Genomic DNA, 24,569 nt, shown 5'->3' with positions numbered 1-24,569 from the left:
GAGCCCTGCTCTGGCTTTAAGCTCTAACAGGGAACAAAAGAGAAAGAAACTAAATCTTGAGAAGACAATTTAATTACACCCAATTCAGCTTTATTTTATTGCACATGCAGAAATCCAATTACCTTCTTAATTTAATCAGCCAAGGTTTTATTAGCCAGTTCATATATATTTTGTCAAAGGGTTCTGACCTAACTGTCCCCCTGCTTGTGTTTGACAGATTGGGAACTCAACCGAAAAGAAAGCACGGGCACCCAAATTTTTGTTGCTAAGTTATAAAGGTCAAGTAGAAAATTGAGGCTGGGATAATATATGCCATCAATTTGCACTTCATTTTCAGTTAGCCTGACCGTTGTCTATCTTCCGGTTTTAGGCACTATTCTATTGATGAAATATATTTTGACAGACAGCATGGCAGGCATGACTGGGATCTTCATACAAGGTCCTGCTGGGCTTGAGATTTTTGTTTATTTATTAATTTATCTATTTGTCAGATTTTGCCAGAGAAGAAGGGGAAGCTGCATTGAATTACAAGTGCACAAATGCATAGCAAAGTATGACTGACCTTGGAAGGCTGGGGAAACAAAAGGTGTTGGTGCTGTGAGTATAAAATTTGTTTATCTGAAAATATGTCAAGGTGTTATCTGAAAAATAGGACCTGTCAGACGTTTATTCAAGAGGTCTTGCAGGCCACGGGAACAGCATTTTCGGTCAAGTCTGATTCTCTTGTGGCCATGGAGCGACCTTTTCTTTTCATAATGTTTCTTTTATTTTAGGAATAAATAAATCACAGATTCTTCTGTTTATTCTTCTCTTTGTCCAGTGGGCATTTAGTTAAATTTTGCAGAGGCACCGAGAAAAACAGATGCAATGTTTTGATTTATCTGAATTCGCCTTTTTGTTTTTTTAAATCTGGAAGGTCGGGTTAGAGCAATGTATCAGTCAAAAATTGGCTCAGTCGCAATACTCGTAATCTTTTGGCAATGAAATAAAAAAATAAACACATATATCTAGCATTGCCAAAAAGATATTGATCAGCTAATCAACACTGATAGATCAAAGTGCAGTCCGCTGCTGCTGTTCATTCAGTATTTTATAAGCCTCATTAGTTCCACATGGGATGTAATAATCATCCCTCCCCAATCCTTGCTGTACTGAGCTCGGTGTCTTCTTGTGGGGAGTGACAACATCAGTGCTTACACACTAAATACCAACTGTGTACATTACTGTATAGTGTATCCACATGATGACTCCACCTTAGGTGGCTAACTGAACTTAACTTAATGAAACTAATCAAGATGTAATAGTATGTGAAGAAATTGTTTTATAATCCCAACTCTAGCAACATTTTAAAAATAAATATGAATCATACAGTATACTGTATATCACAGATGTGGATGAGTCATTGTCTTGAACTCAAGTCACTGTTTTGATGACTTGAAAAGAATATAAATGACTTGAGACTGGACTTAAACTTGAAATTAAAGACTTGACTGTGCTTGGGACATGATGAGTCAGTTCAAAGTATACTTGAGTTACTCTTTATGCATGCGCACACTGTGAATGACATTGCCATGATTGGATGATGACAATGTCAGTCAAGTTCTTGTTATGTCCAGGAAACTTTGGTAAGTTAATTAATTCAGTTTGTCTCATGTCTATGTTGTCTTGTGATTTCCTGTTTTATTCTGGTTCCACTTCCTGTCTGTGTCTATTGTCACCATTTTTACTTTCTCTCTCTCGTCTGTTTTCCCGCCCTTGGGATTACCTGTCCATGTCCTGATCGTTTCCACCTGTGCCCTTACCTTGTGTGTATATATAGTCTGTGTCTCCCTTTGTCCTGTGCCAGTTCATCTTGTCCCATGTGTCAGAGAACCAGCGCTTCATCCATACCATTGTCAGGTCTTGTTGTTTTGTTACTTAGTTTGTTCAAGAGTGATTTTCTGTTTGTTTTCTTAGTTCTAGTATAGCCTCGTAAGATTGGTTTTCAATTTGTTTATTTGTTCTTTCTTAGTCTAGCTTTAGTTGAGTGAATTTTAGTTTCTTAAGCTAGTGAAGCTTTTTTTCCTATGTCAAGAGTGATTTTTGTTTTGTTAAACTTTATTTTGAAACTTTCATCTGAGAGCTCTGGGGTTGGGTTCTGGTCATAGTTTGGTCGTGACAGTTCTCTGCGATGCTACCTGTTGGTCTATGGCAATTTTTTTTCCATCCTGGTCCTTGGGGACCACTGCCCTGCATGTTTTAGTGGTCCCTGGGGACCAGGATTGGAAAAAAAACACTGGTCTATGGATCAGATCATTATCACGTCCATGCCAAGAGTCATCACTTTCAGATTTAAGAGTTTAACGTGGAGAAAAAAGGTGAACTGCTGAATGCAAGACCTGTTGTTCTGTAAGTTGCTGATACCTCAAATCTAAATAGCTAAGAGTTGAATAATTATGTTGTAACAACACAGGTTAAGATCTGGTTAGGTTTAGACACAAAACACTCAACATAATCTGTGACTTGACATGACTTGCCCAAGAAAAAATGAATTAGTACTTGCTTTAGACCCAAGGATTTGCTGCTGTATGTCCAGCATTGCCAGAAAGATATGTATGAACAGTATCAGCTATCAAAAACTCTGTAGACATAAAAGTGGGATTATAATAGTTTAAAGTCTATAGAGAAAAATGTCTAAAGATGGACTAGACACATGAATACAGTGAGGACAAAAACAAGGACAAATGAAGACGTAAAGATTTAAAGAGGATAATTAGAAATCCACCGTGTCAAACCTGAAATTCAAGGAAGACACAAAGAGAAGAGAAAAATAATCTCACAAGCGTGTAAGATTAATCTCACAAACACTGTCGCTGTGTGATGCAGGCCTGAAACCAGAACGAATGGCAGAACATCTACGCCAATTTACAAGGAAAACATACAGCTGTTGTCAACGCAGCCACAATGGGATCCTCCAAACACAAGAGCAGCTTTTTGTTGATTGCTGCATTTCCTTGGAGGTTTCTCAAGGCTAAATGAGCTATAGGATGAGTGAGGTTGGCACAGTGCCCCACCGGAACAGCTCCATCCTTTAACACCCTGATTGATCACATTACAGTTAATTAAATATTGGCAAATTGCTTTCATCCAAGGTTGGGCCATTAAAGTTTACACTCCAGCCACATTTATCACTTTCCATGTCTCTTTTATCACTGCTGCTTGTCGCCTTTCCTGTGTGTCAAGTGGATGATGATAAACGCCCAAACCCTTCACTTCTCTCAGTTGTACATTTTTACCTCCTTATTCTTTTCAGCTTCTTACGCTTCCCACTGGCTTTTCATTTCAATGAAGTATGACAGCTCCAATGAAGGAGTGAGCTGCAGTGAGTCTTTTCCATATTCCTCGGTCTGTGTGTAACCGTCAGTATCTCAAAAGGGATCAGGCAAGGGGAAAATGACAGGGAAGAGCTAGGAGCATGAAAATGACACTATCGGGCAACAGCAGAAGTAAAACACAATTGTTCAGCTGTCAGCTAAGGTGTTAGCCCAATAAACTACAATAATGCTGATGGGCAGGGTTATGTTGCATGTCTGACATACATATTGTATTAAGATGGCTCTCGTCCTCATTGACAATAATGTATGAGCAGGTTCTCCCTTATTTTCAGCTGTTGGTCTCTACCAGAAATCCCTCACATAAGAGGACTCACATAAGAGGCAAAGTGAGCAGATAGGGATGGACACAAATTGTTGTCCACTTGGGTACGGTTGCAGAGTGATTCATTACTAATGTATTCAGTTTACAGGCCTGGGGGGAAGTGGAGACAGCATATCGCCTCTGATAAGCCACAAGGCACTCCTTGAAAATGAGCCGTCCTTTTTATTTGGGGAGAGCTGAGAGGTAGAAGAGAGGATCTGGGCTGTAAAAGCCCCAGCCTGTGATTAAATGCACAAGATAAAATCCACACACACTTGACGATTACTTATCAAGAGTCAGCCACCCCTATAAATAAGTCTGATTAAGGCTGCAACGTGAGTTTGCATAGTGACACAGAGAAAGGGTTTCTGGGTAAGCGTAGCTCACACAGGCAGCTAAAGGAGCTAATGTGGATGCCTCCAAAATCTCAATTAAACATTCATCTGCAGTCTTGTTTGTGAAATAATTGGCTGAGCAGACAGGGATAGCTTAAAGGAAGTTTGGTCAACAAGGGACTTTATTTTATTTATTTTTTATTTATTTATTTAATATTTTCTGGATATTGTGGTTTGTTAAATATGATATGCACTTAGTGAAAGAGTATTTGCAGAAACATACAGTATGTCCGCACCAAGCTGCAATCTCAAGTAAAGCCTATACAGAAGAGCCAAAAACTGCAGTTCCTCCACTTGAGGCTGGCTACAGAACGAGTCAGTGTCCATAAGTCCACATGTTAAAATGTCCAACTTCACAGCAGAAATAAACAGCCTGGTACAAAAAACTGTTTTAATCTGTATAGCTAATTTTCACTTTGTTTTATACTATCTGTGGTCTGCATGCAGTCACAAAGTATGTGGCTGTGACAGGCTTTAAGCAAAAGACAGGGCATTCTGGTTCAGATCCTCTGCAGTTTGTGCCAAACTTAAGGTTTCAGTATACTTAAAATGAACTAGATTATACATTGACCACATCTAAAGGCAAAAGGCATAACTTCTCTTCCGAAATGACACATCTTAAGGCAGTACAAAAAACCATGCCATCACAGAGAGGCACAAAACACAATGAATACTTGAACAATGAGAGTAATCTGTCGTGCCGTCAAGGTACAAATTGCGTTCATTCACAGGGACACAACTTCCAACGAAAAAACGTATATTGGGCATTTGGCCTGAGCTGAACCTCCTCCTCCACCCCCCACTTCCCTCTACCTCTTTAAGTGAGCGCTACTCTTTCATATGTTAATGCATGTTGTTGTTCTGGCACAAATTCAGGAAAAGCCTTCGATAAAATTAAAGAAGGTCTACACCATCCTATTGCCAAGCAGGCTTTTTACTGTGTGGCCGCTGAAGCTCAAAGATATCACTGAGTGTCATCACACAAAGGACCCTGACCCAGCTATGATAGCATTACTGGATGGTGTAGTCTTTCAGTGACAGTCAGGAGTGACAACTGGGTTAATAATGTCATGTGTCTCTTTACCGTCCACCAGGCTGGCGGCACATAGACATGACTTGCTGTACAAGAGAGACATTGTAGATTTTTCAGCAGTTCTTCAGTAAAGGTTGTCTGTTTTGTCAAATAACACAAAAAAACCCACCAAAGAGAGCATCATATTTTTATTTTACTGACCACAGATTCTGGATGTTAGCTGCCAGTTCAAAACATAGAAATGTCTGCCTCTTCTACAAAATCTTTGTCTCTGTAAAATGGTTAGGAAGCTCTTGCTCTTTGATTTTAAGACACTGGCCCTGAAATCTGATGTTTTCTGACATTTTAGAAGCTTCTTCAGTAAACCTCATTTGTAGCTGTGCTAGAAACAGTCTCTCAATGTCACAATGTAAGACATATAACAACCGCAAAACAGAGCAACAAAATGGATCCAAAAGAAGTAGAATTCATAAACTAATAATTTTATTTGTTGAACAATGTTTTCGAAATCCCTGCATGCCAACTAGAGGTGCTCGGAGAAATATTGTGGCTGCCTGGAGGGTTGTGGTTAGGGTTAATAAAAGCTTAGGGCCATGGTTAGACATGCGACACGTCCATCTACCTGCTAGCACTACAGAAAGCCATCTCAAGGGAGTGTGCAAATGGCGTTGCTGCACAGGGCCTTGAGGCTCCCCAGGGCCTCAGAATGCAGTTTTTCTTTTAATGCCACATACTCATGAGGTCACATGACAAAAAAGAATCATGATTATTCTTTCTTCAGTTATGGTTCCAGATGAGCACCCAGACTCCAGAGCGAGCCCATAACAGACATGATGGCTGATCAGGCCCTCACTGCTATCCCCACACATTTTACACAAATGTCAGAGTTTGACATGTTTGGATTCTTTTTGATCTGACTAAACTGTGTGAAACCCAAGAAATTGGTCTGCAGAGGCACCACAACAGACTAAGTGATGAGCTGAGCATTTATGAATCTCAGGACCTGTTGCAAGAGCTGAACACTTCAGACAAACATTTCTCAAGTGTGAGGTTGCTCTCAGTGACTGTGGCATGGAGATAACGCAGTGCTGCTTCTCAGTGTTGAAACAATCAAGAAACATTTGTTTACATCAGCGCATCAGGACTGACCGCATGGACTCGCTATTCTATCCGTTGAATACGGCTGCCTCCAAGATGAATTACCCAGATCTTACTGTTGAGTTTGCTGCCAAGAAAGCAAGAAAAGTGACTTTTATGTAATTAATTCCATTTGCCTGGTGAGTCTATATGAATTAATTATTACATGACAGGACTTCTCATAGTGCTGCCATATTGAAATGTGCCAACATGACTGTCAGAAATCTTGGCTTTAAGTGAAATGTTTAGCTGGGCATGTAATGCTGTTTAAAGTAGGCTGTTGGATGTGCTTAACGCTGCTCAACCCCCATCCTACCAACACATTTAAGGTACAAAGACTACCGAATGGGGACCCCAAAAATAAACTAACATAAGAAACAAACTGGATAGCAAAATGTCCGCTTGTTTCTTTTGAAAACGTTATACATTATACAAAACAAACAGGTTTATAAGTAAAGTTAATTCATATATTTGAGAGTTTCAGAAGTTCATAACATTTATATTTGAGTTAATTGATTAAAAAGGCATTTTACAATGGTTACACTGCCAACTATTTAGAAATAGAATATACAGAGCACATGAGGTTATCTGCATCCATCTTCTTGAAACTGACTGAATGAGTGCCCCCCCTTGATAGTGTGTGATACTTTAAATAGCAAACTCAATAAATAGTTCCATCAATTAAAACTGCATAGGGGGAATTGGGTGCTTTTGACTAGGGTCCTGGAGGACCACTGTTTTTTTAAAAATACCACAAATTAAAGCAGAAAAGTCACATTGATTGACAAAGTCACGAAAAGTTGGAATGACAGAATAAAGCACAATGTACAATGTACACCCTGTTAACAAGAACAAAAAAATCTGTAATGTTGATCTTCCAGTCCATGAAGGATTACGTACAAATATTTGACACTCAGTTGTGTTAACTTTTTTGGCTTCTAACTCCATTTGGCTTGTTTGAAGTTTGAAGTTAAAACCAGCCAAGAACACAGAAAAACAGTTTTTCAGGAGGACGAAAGGTCGGCTGTTTAAATGGGCGATAAAATGATGAGCATGTGATGAAGCAGAAAATTGATAGCATCAGTGCTGCCGAAAGGGAACTGCTGTGTGGTCCCTTTGCCTTGCACTCTGCTTCACCTTTGAAGCAGCAAACCTCAGCAACACATGAGTCAGTGTGAACATAAATAACTTCTAGTGTGGAGGAGACCATGGTTTTGCCACTTCATCTGTTCGCTACGGACGTTATGAACCATGCCGTTGAGAGTAAGAGCGTGATTACGTCGTAAGCATTATTTAAGCCGTAAAGCACTTTACTCTCTTCAAGAATCCACATTCGGCAACGTATCATCATTACACAAAATGGCACGCCGTTATTCTTGAGGTAACTCTACATGTCATTTAACGCACTGAGGTCAGCCACAATGGAACACTTCACATTCGGATGCTGTGCAGGTAGAGAGTTGTTGACTTATGATTTAAACGCCTGCGGCTGGGCTCTGATACGCAGATATAAAAGGGGGAATGGAGCGTAAGCTGGTACTGATGCAAAGACAAAGAGAGAGAGGAAAAGACAGACACAGAACTCTTATTTGGCCTGTATGCACAGCCTGCAGTCATTCCTTATGTCTTTCTTTCACCTGACATATACCTTTACTGGTGCTGCACCTCCTGTTGGTTGTGCCTCCATGACATGAGGCCAAAACTACACACATGCCCGAGGCAAAGATGGGGAAAGAATGAGAGGAATAAAACAGAAGGAGTTCACAGTCTGGAGGTCTGAAAAAAATCCACTTTTATTCTTGGTAATGGGGCATTTTACAACTACGATTCACACCCATGTGTTACGATTATAGAGAAGATAAAATTTTAATATCTGCTAAATTGTGAACTCTTTCGAACAAACTCAAAGCCATCGGAAGCAAGAGGCAGCAAAAATGGAGGGATCAGGGAGAGACAGAGAGCTTGCAGAGGGAACGCAGGGACTGGAAACTGGAACAGTGGATGAAATTATTAGAGGAGAAAGATAGCTGCGGACAATAAAAGAGGACAGGTGAGTTGGAGAATGAGTATGTGGAATATGGACAATAATACTGCATGTACGATGATGAAAGCAGCTCTATGGCTTTTTTTTTTCTTTTTTCCTCCCACCCTACACACATACGCCTCCGTGGTCTACGAGTGCAGATCACCACTATCTCTTCCTGAGCTGCGCCCCCCATTTTATGCTCCAGCGGATGACAATAATTTAAGCCTCCCAATATGCAAATGTCCTTAATTGGACTGTCACAAGTTCCCAGGCATCGTCAACTTTACAAAATGACTGAGGCTGGGAGCAGATTGGATTCTGGTGGCCAATCTTGTACACTTAATTTTCAGTAATTTTGCAACCGTCTCACTGCGAGGTCCTGCGACATGCCACTTACAAGACTATCTATCCCAGCTGGAAAAGGTGAAAATAAATAAATAAAAAACACAACCCTCTGTCTTGTCATTTTCATTCCCTCCCACATCTCTCTTTCTTGCTCTATACCCAATTATTCTCATCTCAACCAGACCCTTCAGTACTCACGCAACTCATCTTGTTTGTACCTTTTAAAAAAGACTATGAGGTTGGAGCCAGCAATTTTCCCCCCTGGAGGCTCCTGTTGTTCCCATTCTGTCAGATAACTATATTTTGTTCTGTACTCACAACTCTACTGTGTTTAGAAAAACATGTTTTTCTCTTCCTGGCGCAAATCTAATAGCTTTGTTTATACTGTACGGACTGGATGCACAAATGTTTTTGAAGTGGCCTACCATCGGAGAACGTTGTGATTCACGAGGATTAATACTCATAATGCATGTACATTCCATTGAGTTGTAGTGTTTTCTCTGAAAGTACCTTTTTGAACTGTAAAAGGCGTACAGGCAGAAGCATCCATCTATGTGTGTGTTTGTGTGTGCTCAGAGAGAGAAAGCAAAAGCAGCTCATGCAATATGAACCTAATGGATTTAATGTATTCCCCTTGCAGGTAAATAACCTTGATGTGCAGCCTCCTAGATATTGTCTATCATCTGGATGACCCGAGGCTATTAATTATCCCTGACGTTTTCCTGCCATGGTTTTGTATAATTTTTGTTTATTTAAAGCATGCATTTTTTCAAGTTTGTGAGCAGGCTTCTATCAATTACTAGACAAAGTGTGTTAGGCGTCATACTTGTGTATGTATTTCATTATAACACAGGAAGGAAAGCCGACCTCATGCATCATTCCCAGAACGCCTTCTTTCCACATGCCACCACTTATGAGGGATTGTTAAATCACATGCCCTCCTAAGTGAAGTTTCTCTATGTTTGTTTTACACTTTATCATCATTTTTTTTAAACGGTTACTCTCTTCATCCATCCCCCACCTCCACCCACTCACCCAGCCTCCTCCTCCTAATTTAGTTGAGTCTTTGATTTACATGCGAAATGCGGGGAAATGATATTAGCCGCGACGACGTGTAAAGAAAAGAAGATAAAAACACGCTGAGATAGGAAGCCGAGCCTGATGAGCCTGAAGTGGGTTTCTGACCGCGAGCATTACAACGACTCCCCCACCCAGTGTAGACGCGAGTGCAGAAATCCCGAATTTTTTTATCTCAGTGTGAAAACTTTCTGCTATCCGTTAAATGTGAAAGAATAGCAGAGAAGGGAGTGGATGATTTCAGCGGTGATCTCACTGACAGGTGATTAAGGCTGCGACACATTAGGTGGAATGATGTTGTAATAACCTCTGTGCTCTGAAATGCATAGCTAGAGGGGACGAGGCCATCCAGGCATTAACTACCTGGATGTGGGTGGATGATTAGCATTACAGTTAAAGCTCTGACTGTTTGTTATGTTTCTATCAAAAGGAGATTTTCCTTTAATTCACATGTTCATGTCTCCACGCTCTCCTCGGTGATGTTTGATAACGGGAACTGGTTGCTTTTTCATTCAGTGTGACAGGCAATCTCTTGCCCTTGTGTGAAGATTGTGTCCATTCAATAAAAATCTAAAGCAAGCAAAAGAGTGAAGGATTAACAAGTTGGCACCAAGGTAAATCAAGGAGGGCAGTGAAAAGTGACTGTGTGTTGCAGCGTTGAATGCTTTGAATTTTTCATTCCTTCCCAAAGATCGACAGCTTATGTTTGTTTGGGTCCAAACAGATCTGACCGAGGTTTTTCTTGAAGTTGTTTACTTATATTTCTCTCATCTGCATCATCAAATCAAATCTGCTGTTTTTAGCCTGACCAGCACACACACACACACACACACACACACACACACACACACACACACACACAGAGACACTCTCTCTCTGGTTAAAGTGTGTGTCCGTTTGGATATCGCTCAAGCTCCAAAGAGGAGAAGAAAATCTAGGTGATGAAATGACGACGGGAGAAAAAAGGGTGGGTGTGGGGGGATTAAAGCAGAAAGGAAGCTGTCAAATTTCAAAGGATAGGGAGGTCCTCTTCAGAAAACAGACAGAAAGAGGACTGAGAGTCAGATGGGATGATCTGGAGATATAGGACTGGGAGCCAGATCAGAGATATTGCAATGAAAAACAGTATTCACAGGCTAGTATTCAAGGGTAGACGGGATGAACCTCAACATTTAAGTTGTATATCAAAAGCAGCATCAAAGTCTTTGAAGCACAGCAGTGATGTACTTGTAAGTGATGAATGTGATATTGACAAACTGCTAAAACTTGGAGTCATGGAGTGCTGCTTCGAGAGTTGAACTTCACTGGGAAGTCTTTCAAACAACATCCTTCTTTATATCAGACTGTGATGACTCGGGGCAGCCTTTTGGATCTCTTCGTCCTTGTTTGTCTCCCATGAGGAACACTTGTGGCAGTTTGTAGAAATTTAAATTGGAGCCTTTGAGGCTTGAATACTAACCATCAACAAATACGGCAATAGCAAATATACTGTATGTATACAATAAATACATTACAATATATATGAAGAGAGCAAGACATTTCAACTAATGTGTTCTCTGCCCATGCATGCACTCACTGATCACTGTGTGATGGGTGTAGTGAAACATGAACCATATGCTAAATAAGGTCTCCTTTCATACCTTTTCTGTGTTATTAGACGATAGTTCTCACTTTATTCAGTCACATTTCACAGTTTTAATGGACCCTCTTAATTTCAGCCTACATTCTACATTAACACACAGAGATTCAGTGTATTAAATCCACAGAGAGATGTTTGAGCCACATTGTGCCATTGTGACAATAATCCCCTTAAAACAAGGAGTGATCATTCAGTCCCCTTCATGGAAACTATGTATTGGCTAAGCTTGAGATCTTCTGAATACTTACTTTAACCCCCGCTGTGCCCTAGATCAGTCCTGCCCGTTGTCATCCTCTGCTACGTCCAGCTCCGTGTCATCCTAAAACAGGCCTGGGCAATCTGTTCCACAAAGGGCCGGTGTGACTGCAGGTTTTTGTTCCAACCAAGCGCACAGTTTGACCAATCTACTCTGTGAAGACTGAGATCAGTTGATTAAATGAGTCTGGTGTGCTGCTGCTTGGTTGGAAAGGAAACCTGCAGCCACACCGGCCCTTTGTGGAACAGATTGCCCAGGCCTGCCCTAAGACCTGCTCCTGTCCACTGCCACCACCAGCCAAACCTGCACCATTTTGAACCTCACTACCAATTCTGCACTGTTCTCGATCTTCTACTTTCAAGACCACCTTAAGTCACCATGCTCCTGATCTGTACTATAAACATGTGGTATTAATAAACTGCTTAACCTGATTCTAGTATCCGGATAGTGTTTGCTCCTTGCTTCTTAGACTGCTACTCCCACCATGTAAGAAGGAGCTACCACAGGTCCTTCATTCCAACAGCTGTCTGACTCTTTAACATCAGCATGACTCCACGACTTTCTTTGGCATGACTTTTTTTCTGATATATTTCTTACTATAATAATAATAATAATAATGAATAATTTATTATCAACCTTGTGTATACAAGCTGCTGTGACAAGTGAATTTCCCCAGTGTGGGCTCATTAAAGTCTGTCTTAACACTTGCCTTGCCGTGTTGTAGCTTGATAACATGTTAATTAACATGTCAATGTTGTGAATAGTCTGAATCATCTTAAACAAATTACATAAATATATTATTCATCATTCAGGTTTTTTTCTTGTCTATGGCCTCACATAAGCTTATGTTAACTAATGTAACTTTAAGCTCAGCAGACAAAGGCAAAATAAAGAGCTATCAGTGGGATCAGTTATATCTAATATTATGACTTACGAGCAGTTTGCTATTGTTACCTTGACAGCTACATAGTAGTTGCCACTGAAATGTTACATCAAATTTAAGCAATTTCAAATATCATAAAATGGCTGTTATCACTAAATGTGCAACTATACTCACAAGTTAAATTGGTTTTGTAACATCCCTACTAACAATTCTAATGTCTAATGTTTTAACATAAGCTTTATTTTCCTTGGATGGATCAGTAGCAGAATTACAGTGGAACAGAGTCAACAAGCACTGTACCCACTTAATACATGGAACCTATTCCGCAAAAGGACAAAGCCTCAAAGCAGTTTCTGATTAGTGGTGAATGCCTGTTTGAAAGCAACTACATCGCTCAAGCATCTGTGCTTATCAATGGCATGAGGAGGTATTTGGCTGGAAATTCTGCTTAATGGGATTCAAGAGAACCTAAAATGTGTTTCTTTTCACTTCCTGTTGAAAGAACAAAGGAGTGAGTCATAAATTCACTAAATCTACTTGCCCCTTTTTGCCAGTTTCTGTAACTTATCAAAAGACAAAAAAGCTGAAAGCAGAGGGGGAAAAAATCTCATTAGAAAGACTGTTTCCCTCATCTGTGTGGTTCAGTGAGGAAGCAGATTGCATTTCAGTACTTCATTAATGAATGAGTATGTGAACAGTGGTAGAGTGATAGCTCCATTGTCTTGAAGCCAGAGTCTAAGGCACTTTGAATGCCAGAAGCAAGATAGTCATTATGCTGCCCATGCTTTTCAGCCCAAAAGTCTGCAGAAACAAGTTTGCATGAATAACAGTATCCGAATGAATAACATTGTGCTTGACTCTGCAGCTTGCTGTGTTCGCAGTTAAGTCCTTATTTTGGACAAACTGTGTTCTTACTGGCTCTTCATACTATTTCAAAAATAGATCCAATTAGATGGAGGTCTTTCAAAAAGAACGAGCTGTCATCTGTAGAAAAATGGTGGCTCTGCTGGGGCTTGGTGTTGTCTTGGGGACAATAAAAAGGCATCAGTCCAACCCTGAGTGCATTGGAGCTGCATAAAATCTGACAGGTGGAAATTATTTTAGAAAAGGGAAGTGATCGCAGAGGAAGGAGGAAAGAAAGTGAGGGCTTGTCCCAGGTCAGAACACAAGCAAAATTACTAAAAGAGAAGGGCAGAGCTGGACTTCAGTGGGAGGAAAGCCTGTACAGAAAAACGCAGATGGATTAAAGCCATCTGACAGCCTTGTCGTGGATTTTTTTTTCTTTAGATCCCACCCTTTTTTAAAGAGAATATTCTCCACAAAATTATTTCAATCTGTTACTTTTTAATCATGGTTTTAAGCTACAGCTTTGAAGTAGGGGCTTTTGAGGGACTTGACACTAAAAAACCTGTTGCCTTATCAAAAGCAGCCCTGTGGCCCCCTCCAAATTCTCATTCAGCTTGTGAAATGAGCTTTAAAAGGGTCTCTCATCAGAAAGCTTCTTCTTTAACTTCACATCTATATTTTCTCAATCGCGTTTTGCTCCGATAAAAGTGACTTGTAGTTTTCATTCATACACTTTGACAGAAGATGAGTTAATTTTCAGAATCCACATTAATGAGATCACTCTGGGGCTTTTGCCGTTGACATTTTTCCTTGTGGAAATGATGAAACTGTAGGACACTGAGCTTAAACACACTGACAGCTTAAGTAAAGCATGTAACTGAGTCGAGAAGCTGCAAAAATGTCAAATGTATCTGAGGATTCTATGTTTGTTTGATTTGCCTCGCATACTTTAAAACAGAGGTGGGCAAACTACGGCCCGCAGGCCACATCTGGCCTGTTGGTCCTTTTAATCCGGCCCGCTGAAGATTAGTACAGAATTGTCTAAATCAAATCGTATGACTGCATTCATTTGATCTTGTCCTGTAATGCCTGGCGTTCCACCAGGTGCCACATTAGGTGCAGCGATACATTGACTTGATTTTGCGGTGCTACTCTCTGTTATTACTCTGCTACAACTCTGAACTCATCTGCAACAATGAGTGGGCCAAAGAAGGACAACGAAATACTTTTTCACTGAAGTCCGGTCCAAGGCTGTTTGTCTTATTTGCCACAAAACCGTTGCGGTTTTAAAGGAATACAACATAAGCCATCACTTTTCCACCAAGCATGCTAATTACACTAACAACCGGTCAGTGCAAGAACGGACGGCTACCACTCAGAGGTTGGCAGGTAGTTTGCAGGCTCAGCAAAACACCTTTATCCGACAAACTGCCACCCAAGAATCAAGCACAAAGGCAAGTTCTTTGCTGGCATTCAAATTAGCAAAGACCAGCAAGCCTTTCTCCGAAGGGGAGTTTCTCAAAGAGTGCCCAGTTGAGACAGCAGGTGTCTTGTGTCCTGAGAGCAAATTTGAAAAAATTTGCTTATCACGCAAGACAGTGACTCGCCTTGTTGAGCTAATTGATGAAGATTTAGCTAGCAAGCTAAATAAAAAAGTAATTTACATTATATTCCTTGGCACTGGAAAGTACTGACATAAAGGACACCGCTCAGCTTTTCATTTTTATCAGAGGGATTAATGACAATTTTGAGATAATGGAAGAGTTTTTGGCCATGGAATCCCTAAAGGGGACAATGCGGGGAAAGGACTTTTAAGACAGCGTGTTGGGGGTTCATCAAGAGGCGCAAGCTACCTTGGAGTACGCTCGCCAATGTTACCACAGATAGATCGCCAAATCTGACTGGAAAAAACGTCGGGCTGCTCGAAAGAATCCAGGAGAGGGTGAAAGAGGACAACCCTGAGCAGGAGGTCAGGTTTTCCTACACTGCCTAATCCACAAGAAAGCACTGTGTCAATCCGTATTGCAGCTTGACCACGTAATGGAGCCAGTTGTAGAAGTCGTTAACTATATTCGAGCGAGGGGACTTCAGCATCGTCAGTTTTTTAAGTTTCTTGAAGAAACTGACACTGATCACCAGGACTTGCTTTACCACTCCAATGTCTGCTGGTTACGTTTGGGGAAAGTATGTCAACGAGTGTGGGAGCTCAAACAGGAGATTATCTCATTTTTGGAGCTACTTGAGAAAGCTGACGATTTCCCTGAACTAAGTGTCACAGATTGGCTTTGTGATTTAGCTTTTGCTTTGGACATACTGACACACATGAATGAGCTGAACATGAAGCTACAAGGGAAAGATCAGTTTGTTCATGAAATGCACACAAACATGAGAGCCTTCAAAACCAAGCTAACTTTTTTCTCAAAGCAAATGTCAAACAAATCATTTCCCCACACTGGCGACGCTGAAAGAGGCCCCTCGACATGTGAAACGACCTGCATGGAGAATTCTGCTGTCGATTCTCCGATTTTGGAAAAATTTACCCTTCACACAAGACCCTGAAAAGGCGCCACAGGAGTTTTATGCTTCATTAAGTGCAACCAAATTTCCAAACATCCAGAAGATGGCACAGAGGATGCTGGTGTTGTTTGGCTCTACGTATGTGTGTGAACAGACTTTTAGTGTGATGAACACCAACAAAGCATCCCACAGATCCCAGTTGAGTGATGAACACCTCAGATCTGTTCTGAGAATTGCCACAACAAAACTAACACCGGACTTCTATGCACTGGCAAAAAAAAGGTGATCAACAACACTGTTCCCACTAAAAGTGAATGTAAGTATTAACACTGTAATGCCTTATACGTTTCTGTTTGATATGGATGCATCTGGAGCTGGCCCGGCCCGTCTGTCAAATTTTAAAAGTCAATGTGGCCCCTGAGCCAAAAAGTTTGCCCACCCCTGCTTTAAAACATACATCAAAGCGTATTCTGTCTTACACAAAGAGAAGCATTGACTGTAGCCCTAACCTTTCTCTTCTCTAATCATGATGCTATTTATCTCTCTCTTGCACATTTATCCCATCTCTGAGTCACAAAACATATTTCACCTTTCAAACAAACCCTTTGCATTTCTCTCCCGTTAATAAACACATTACAGCGTTCGTGCCTCTCCACCTACACACTGTACCGAGCTCACTGCTAATGAGATACTTTTCATAATTAGCTTGAGCTCTGTTTCCCAATCAGACAGACAGCGAGAGGCTAATTAATCACAGCACATTAGCCAGCCTGTATGTTTACTCATATCTATTTACCTTGCTTTATGGCAGAGAATGACGATTTGACATCACCTGCTGTTTTTTGGAGTGACTCAAAGCTGTTGGATTTCTCAGAAGAAAGCCAAGGTCAGAGATAATTGATTTTTATTAGTGCTTTGAGAGGTACAGTGCGGTAATGCGGTAACATTTGAATTCAGAGACGCTGTTTGTTCAGACACAGGATGAGACAGCAGGAACACACTGATTCCTGCCGTCAGTCTGACTTCTTATTTGTAGCAAATGTTTGCAGAACACAGACAGAAATAAAACCCAAGTCCTCGACGCTCCAGAGCCACTACAACGGGTGAAACACAACATTTACTGTATGCAGAGTTTATGTGTGAGTGTGTTTGTGTGTGTGTGTGTGGCACGCTGAGGTCTTGTAAACCTGTCTAAACTGCCAGCACTGTTTGACTGAGCAGGACGGGTCACTGGTGAGACATTAGATCTGTGTTCAAGCAAGAGTCGCAGGGCTAACAGTGAACTGAAGGAATGACACATGAATATTCTGTTTTTCTGTGGCACGACACCCACGTCACAAGACAAGGCACTTTACAGTACTGTGGTAGCAGTACTTCAGCTTAATAACCTAATAGACCACTGAGCTAGCCTCACTTGTTATCCACCATCAGGAAGTTCAGAGCAGTACGCAGAGCCACATGAATATTTCAGAAAGTACTTTACATTTGTACATCAATAATGTTTAGTTCTCGTAGTCAACCAAAGTGACCCACAGTAAACAGAGCAACTTAAATTCACACATCATTAGTAGTAAATGCCGATCTTTACATTACTTTTGTCCAAAGGGACATACAATTTTTTTTCCCCCACCCAGTGCAGCATACCTTTTAAATCTGTCTTCACAGCATTAAAGCTCCCCCGAGTGATGCAGTCCATTAATCATATCTTCGCAGATGCAAATAAATCCTCTAACACTTGTTTATAGCTTGTGTCAAGACACCGTGGCACTTTTTAAATTTCTTTTTCTTTTTTTTTTTGTACTTTGTGATTTAATAGGAATATACTCTGGATGGGACAACTGCAAGTCCCAAAGCCTCCTTGATCCTTCGATGTGACAACTCTGATTAAAAGCTTACTACTCTTAAAAGCACACATACTGCATGTCCCAGGCCAGCAGGGCTTAGTATATCCATATTGGCATAACAGCTAATGCCAACGCTCTTTGCTGAAGTTGGAAGTAGTGTGTCCTTTGTGTAAAGAGGGAGAAAATAAGGAGATGATGCTTGAGACATAATATCATTGAAATGTGAAATAAACCTATTATTATTTACATTACTAACACATTCTGTTATCTCTCACCCTGACCAAATACAATACAGTAGGTTGGTTACTTGTTTTCTTCATATGCTTGATGTAGCACTTATTATTGCCCGTGATTTCTGTCTTCCCTGTGTACAGATATTTTAGAAATAATATCAATAAACATTGGCAATAAAAGACTTTAAAATTAAACCTAGTCTGGGTTACTTCAAAACTGCCCTTTAAAAACACCAGTGACAAGGCTGTTTCTGTACCATGCTGGAGTATTTCTGGTAGTTTTCACTTTCCCATCAGTTTCAGCTACATCACTCTATGTATAGTTGTCACTGGAATGGAAAAAAAACTAAACTTTATGCCTGACTAAGTTTGTGTAGGCACTTGTCAGCGAATAAAATGATGTGTTCTGACAGACGGGAGCGTATGCTCCAGACAAGTTTTCTTTTTCATACACATGTGTAACTCACTTCATGAATAAAAAAATAGGCTCAGGTATAGCAGAAAAAACTGCAGATCTACGTCAAAGTGTGTTTCCTTGATGTTGTTATGTGTAGCACACAGCTGTATCACCTACCTGTTTCATCTTCTTTGTTTCTTTTGGGGCGAGGCGCCCGCACTTTGTCAGACAAAGCTATGCATAAAACAATGAGTCTATCTATACCTGTGCTTTTTACTCCTCTTGACATGCTGTCTGTGTGATTTTGAAGCTTGTGAGCTGCTGTAGTGCTGCAGTGGTGGCTGGTGTCAGTCTTAGCCAGCTTTCAGACACAGCAGTACCACTTTTCCTGCTGTTCCAGACCAGTGAGTGTGGTGACTGTTGCACCCTGCTCAGCAGTCCGAGAGGATTACTGGACAAGTTTGGAGTGATGTGACTAGCAGGGAAATGCTGCAGGTTTGTGCTGGCTTATTGGTATTTTCCTACTGAATTAAACTGAATCATGAGGTGCTTTCAGGGGAAGCACAGATGGGGAAAAAAACATGTTTAAGTAATACATATACTAAATTTGTGTTATTGTGCACATTGTGTACGTCGTGTTTGAATTTGCTGAAGCAGGTGGTGATTCTCTGTGTATTAGGGCTCTTGCCAACTGCAGTTCAGCAGCATGACCGCAGTCAGTCAGACATTTCTTGTCTGCGTCTTAGATGTTCTGTAATTAAATCCTGGCTGCCCTAATTAATGAGGCTGAGCCGCTACCTGTGCACTGCAGAGCCACTCCGCCCCAGCAATTTGGTGGACGAACCGGATAACTGTCTCTGCCCTGGACTGTGACTGCCTGGTTGGACAGTTTAAAGAGAACACACACACATTTTGTGTGGGTGTGTGTGTGTGTGTGTGTGTGTGTGTGTGTGTGTGTGTGTGTGTGTGTGTGTGTGTGTGTGTGTGTGTGTGGGGAGGCGGCTTTTGATGGGGTAACTCAAAGGTACACAGGGAGAGAGAGGTGAAATACAACAGAGAAAAATGTGGGAAGTGATGACAGGAAACAAGAGACAGATAGAAATAGCAGAGAAAAGAGAGAGACTGTGACTAAGTCTGCTGATGTTAATGTTCTTGTTTATTAATAATTTAGTGAGAAATCTCTCAGTACCCTCGCTTATGAAATCCAGGAATACCCCCTCTGCCCGCTGTGAGTGTGTGTGTGTGTGCGCATGTGTTTGGACTTTGGCTGTCAGTCTATCGAGAGCCAGAGGACATATGCTGGTCAGCCAGCTACCCTCCCTACTGTCTCATCATTTTCTCTCTTTCTCCCTGTAGGGTGGCCATTACAGTGAGCCCCCTCAGGCCATGCCACAGCACACACGCTCGCAAACAATGAAAAAATGTTTGAGTAAGCATACACACACTCGTGCTCGCACACACACACACACACACACACACACACACACACACACACTTCCTCTTCATCCATCCATCCAACCCAGCTCGAGGGCCTCAGTGAGTGGGCTCCAGCCCCGTGCAGCAGCCCCATGCTAGGGCCTTGGCCACATTAGCAGCCCGGCGGGAGATAGGTTGGCCAAGCTCACCAACAGCCTCCAGCTAACGTCCTCCCACAAGAGCTGGCACCCCTTTATATGAGCTGGAATGGTCACAAAGTGGGAAGAATCTAATCCGGTTTTCTTTTTTCTGTTTTTTTTTTTGCAGTGTCCTCAGCCACCATGGGGATTATTTGGGCCACTTCCACTCTAAATAAATATGAAATATGAGTCCTGTATGTACTGGGAATTATTGGATTAAATGGTTGCAGCACAGAGGAGGGTTAACACTAAGAAAAAAAGATGCGATGCAGCAGTTTTAGTACATGAAGCCAATTTAAGTCCCTTCACAGTGATACCACATGACAGCTTTTTATGGTTTATATCCTTAGTGTAAGTATATCCTGCAGCTATGCTCCCCTGTGCGGATTAACACCTGAGTCACCATTGACTGCCTCCATTTGGTCTGAGTGAGCTGTTGTTATGATCATCCTCCAGTTGACAGCCATTAAAAGCTGGTAGAAATGCACAATACCTGCATAGGGGATGGGGGCATCTTTGTCCAGGGCCACCAGAGGAGGATCTAACAGAACGATGTCGGTGTTTTCAGTGATCACCCCATGGTAAGATGTCTCAATCCACGGCTTGTGTTTATTCACTGTGGAGACAGCAAAGCAAAGCGTAAGTTGTCAGTGAAGTGCAAACGTCAGTCTTAACATGCTGAGATATACATCATCAATTTCATTTGTCCTAAAAAACAAATTTAACTTTGACATGCACACACAGACGAACAGAGCGTACTGCAGCCAAGAATATGTGGACTCTTTATTCTGTTCTTGGCAAAGCTCCTCCAGCCTCATGTTTCTACGAGACATTCTCATTTTGCTAATCTCCCCCACTACCTCTTTTCTTTCTTTTGTTCTTTTCTTCCTTCAAACATTCCCCCGCAGGTTTTAAAGCACAGTGCCATGCTTGATCAATGACCACCACTGCGCTGCCAGGAGAAAACTGTATCCAAGGCCAAGTCAAAACAAAGTTCATGAGCTGAGGGCCTGATTAAGGCCCATAATTGAGTAACGGCCCCCTAGGCTGTGTGTGGCACTGTGCCGACTCACTTGCCACTTGTTTACCATCTTATAGTTAAAAAGAAAAAGATGAAAGAAAATAACTCTTAGGCCAGAAAAAGCCACAAATGACATTCTGTCCACTTTTAAATTCAAGTTTTGATTGGTAATGGCACAAAGAGAGGCTGTAATCTGAGGTCCCCTGAGAAAAATCACTTTTTTTTTTTTGTATAAAAGAACATAATATGAGGTTTAATGGATGGATGAATGAACATAAGCAATAATTACTCTCCATTAAGTGAAAAGAAAGTGGACCTTCTTTCTAAGTGCTAATCATGCAATCATTGCCGACCATTTCAATTACTCACCGAATGTCAGTAAAAGCCACTTGGCAATGCTAAAATGTGTACTTTACAAACAAACTAGACACCCGTGTTATGTTAGCGTACTCTATAATTTGAGTACACAAAGACGACTTTGTTGCCCTCTGTTTTAAAAATGTATTTTTATTTATTTTATTTTCATTTATGTGAGGAGTATTTATTCAATTGCCATGGAGAGCATGGATATCAAGTAGAGTACATTCTGATTTGATTAAAAATATATTTTGACATATTTGTATTGAGTAGAAAAAATACCATCCAGGTAGAACCATTCGAATTTGTGTTGTGCTGAAAACCAGTTAGGAAGCTTGCAGATATGTCAAGATAGTTGTCTAAGAGAAAGTGATAAACAGTTTAAATACTCAGCTATGAGAGAATAAACTATGGCAGTTATATGCCAAAAACAGGATAGATAGTTGGAATAATTAGCTGAAATGAACGTCTAAACAGATGAAAAGTTGGCTTAAATACTAGTTAAAAAGTTGAATAATTTAGCTGAAATGAATAGAGATCACATAAACAAATTTTTCCTGGAATGAAACCTGACTTTTGGCACATAGTGCACAACAGACGATTCAACATATTGTAACATAATCTAGATAAATGTGAGTAAGATAAAGGACCAAACTTTCGCTTAAGTTATGCAATAATGTGTTTTGAGGACAGCCATTGGGACCTGTGAAAAACATGATAACGCTACAGGGATGCATATTCATGAGTGTCAGCTCTGATACAGTCAGTGGAGATCATTTACAGGGGCAGGGAGATATGAACACATTAGTCTATTAGGATGCAATAAATATGCATGAGCTTGCTACAACAGTGAGGGGTAAAACTTTAAATGCCAAAGCATGTCATTCTGGGAACAGAATAGCTTGCTGATGCTGCTGATGCTGTGCAGGAATTTCAAAAAGAAAGATGATTTGTACGTGTCACCCCTGTCACTGCCAAAGCTACGACTAAGATGGAAGACTAAGAGAGAGTGTGTTTTGTTGTGTATTTTGTGGAACGTCTGATGTAAGTACAGAGCAGTTAGCAGACTGTATTAAAGTTAGGGTTAGGTATGCTTTGAGTTAAGTCAGATCTTGAACTGGAAAAATACAAATAACTACTTTTAGCAGGACACTGGAAGTACGTTATCACGAGAGAAAAAAAAAATTAAAAGGAGATTAAAAAAAAAAAAAAAAGTAATTGCCTGCTCCAAGTTGAGACAAGTGCATAACCCCAATAAATGTGTAATACAGGGTATAACACTATTTGATCACAATGCATGACAGCTAATGAGGAGTCTGGAGAATTACAGGGGCTTGTCCTCAGCTTCATATTCACTCCTTTCACAGCTTCGGAGCCCTATCAACCTTTAACTCCTTGATGCTGTGGCTTGTGTCGGTCACCATGACTACTTAGCAGTGTCAGACTGACCTGAACTTTATTTTTTTTTTGTTATCAGCAAGTGTTCTATTTCTAACCCTAAGTGATCCAGCTGTTATGATACTGCGGTCAAATGCAGGCTTTCTCTTACATATACATAACACATATAACGAAAGCGATAGATAAACAGAACATGACAACTTAGTGTGATATCTCCACCACCTCACACCAGTGATATCAGCGCACAAGATCGAGTGCATCCTTCCAGCAGTCAGCCTGGTCTAGCTGCACTGCCACTGTGGGTTAATGATGGTCTCAAACCCACGCCACTCCATCTGTGAATGTGTGCGTGTGTGTGTGTGTGTGTGTAGGGGAGGGATGGAACGTTTTTTAACCAGGAGAGATGGGAGCATTCAAAGAGCGTCCATGTTAATAGGATGGGATCTAAGTATTGACAGCTTGAGACGTGCCTATGAGTCATGATAACAAAATAGATGTATACGCTCCTCTCTTCTTGCATTTTAAAGCAGGCTATCAAGAGGTTCAAGAGGGGTGAAATGGAGGGGGAGGTGGAGAAATGAACGGGGTTGACCATCAGTTCAAGAGATTCCCTGCGGGAACATTGCGGCTGCTTAAAACGATCGAACCCACGGCTGCTGAGCGTTAATGCCTTGACACTAAGTGATTAGCTACATACTCCTCCATGGCAACTTGAATCAAAACTAAACACGGCTGATCCTCCGATCGATATGAAGGCAACATGACACGCCGTTTCTCTCTGCAGGTAGAGTCAGAAAGAAGCACTTCTCCGAGTTGCTCTCTTTGCAAAAAGTCTTCAAGGTGCTGTGTGCTAACTGCACACACCAATTCAGAAGATTTGTCCTTCTGACATTTTGATGCTCATCTATGACAAGCATTCAGACTTCAGACAGCCTCTAATACGAGGTGTGCTTTAAAAGGGGAAAAAAAATCACCAAACACACACACAAAGAGTCTGAGCTGCACTTCAAGTGACCCCAATTTTTAAAAACAAACACCTTCTCTGGCGACTAAAAGCACTCAGTAAATGGCATGCAATAACCTCTGTTTGTGAATGGAGGGGAGGTCGATTTGCCGGCGTCTTATGAAACCTCGGACACGACTCGCTGAGATGCATGAGGGTTTTTTTTAGGTTTTAAGGACAGAGCAGGAATCAAACGTACTGTTTTCAGGCTCATGTGTTAACAAGCAGAGGGAACTCATGCAAGATTGTTGTGTTTGCTTATTTAGACCTGAAGTTGGGATTCAAATACCATGACCTTTCGCCACTTTGTCACACAGGGAACGAAGCAGTGGCTTCAAGGCAGAGCAGACAAAATCCTTTTACTTTATGTAATATCTCTCTGAAAGCTTTTAACCTTGTTTAACCTTTAACTTTATTTTCTTTAAATGAAAAGCAACCCATTTCTGCCTTCAGCTGTTCTCTACCTTTGGAGTGTGAGATATGTTGCAACTAAATTAATGAACCAAGTTACTCATATGTTTCAATAACAACCACTGCCTTGTAATTTTGTCTTTTCACAAATGAGTGAAGTTAAAGGCCACTGAATCATTTTTGTTCTTCGAGTCAATTTAATTACAACGGTTGAGGGACATAGTTATCAAACCTGTACAGGCTAATATAATCAGGTTGTGTGACAGCTGAAAAAGGTGAACACAGCTGCCCTTTACTGCTGGCTGCCGGTCAGCGGGACTATCTCCCTCCGCCATTTCACTGCCAATTAAGCCAGGAGCCGTGGATTTGACTTGAGGGTCTGAGCATGGCAGAGGCGCTATAACGGCTGATTAATCTCTGACCAGGCAACGGTGTACCACCATAACTGTGCTGGCGGGTG

The 24,569-nt window shown here is 41.1% G+C and overlaps 1 protein-coding gene across 1 annotated transcript in view; it reads right to left on the bottom strand.

Moving 5' to 3' along the window:
* Positions 1-24,569, bottom strand: part of LOC104919397 (calsyntenin-2) — a 238,843-nt gene that overhangs the window by 128,279 nt on the left and 85,995 nt on the right. Inside the window, exon 2 of the mRNA XM_010731408.3 lies at positions 20,413-20,535. Coding sequence (XP_010729710.3) covers positions 20,413-20,535 — 123 coding nt within the window. The remainder of the gene's footprint in view (positions 1-20,412; positions 20,536-24,569) is intronic.

The sequence above is a fragment of the Larimichthys crocea genome, chromosome VII (assembly GCF_000972845.2).
Source record: "Larimichthys crocea isolate SSNF chromosome VII, L_crocea_2.0, whole genome shotgun sequence".
Classification (NCBI taxonomy): domain Eukaryota; kingdom Metazoa; phylum Chordata; class Actinopteri; family Sciaenidae; genus Larimichthys; species Larimichthys crocea.
The sequence above is the reverse complement of the archived record's forward strand: the minus strand, read 5'-3'. Positions and strand labels throughout refer to the sequence as shown.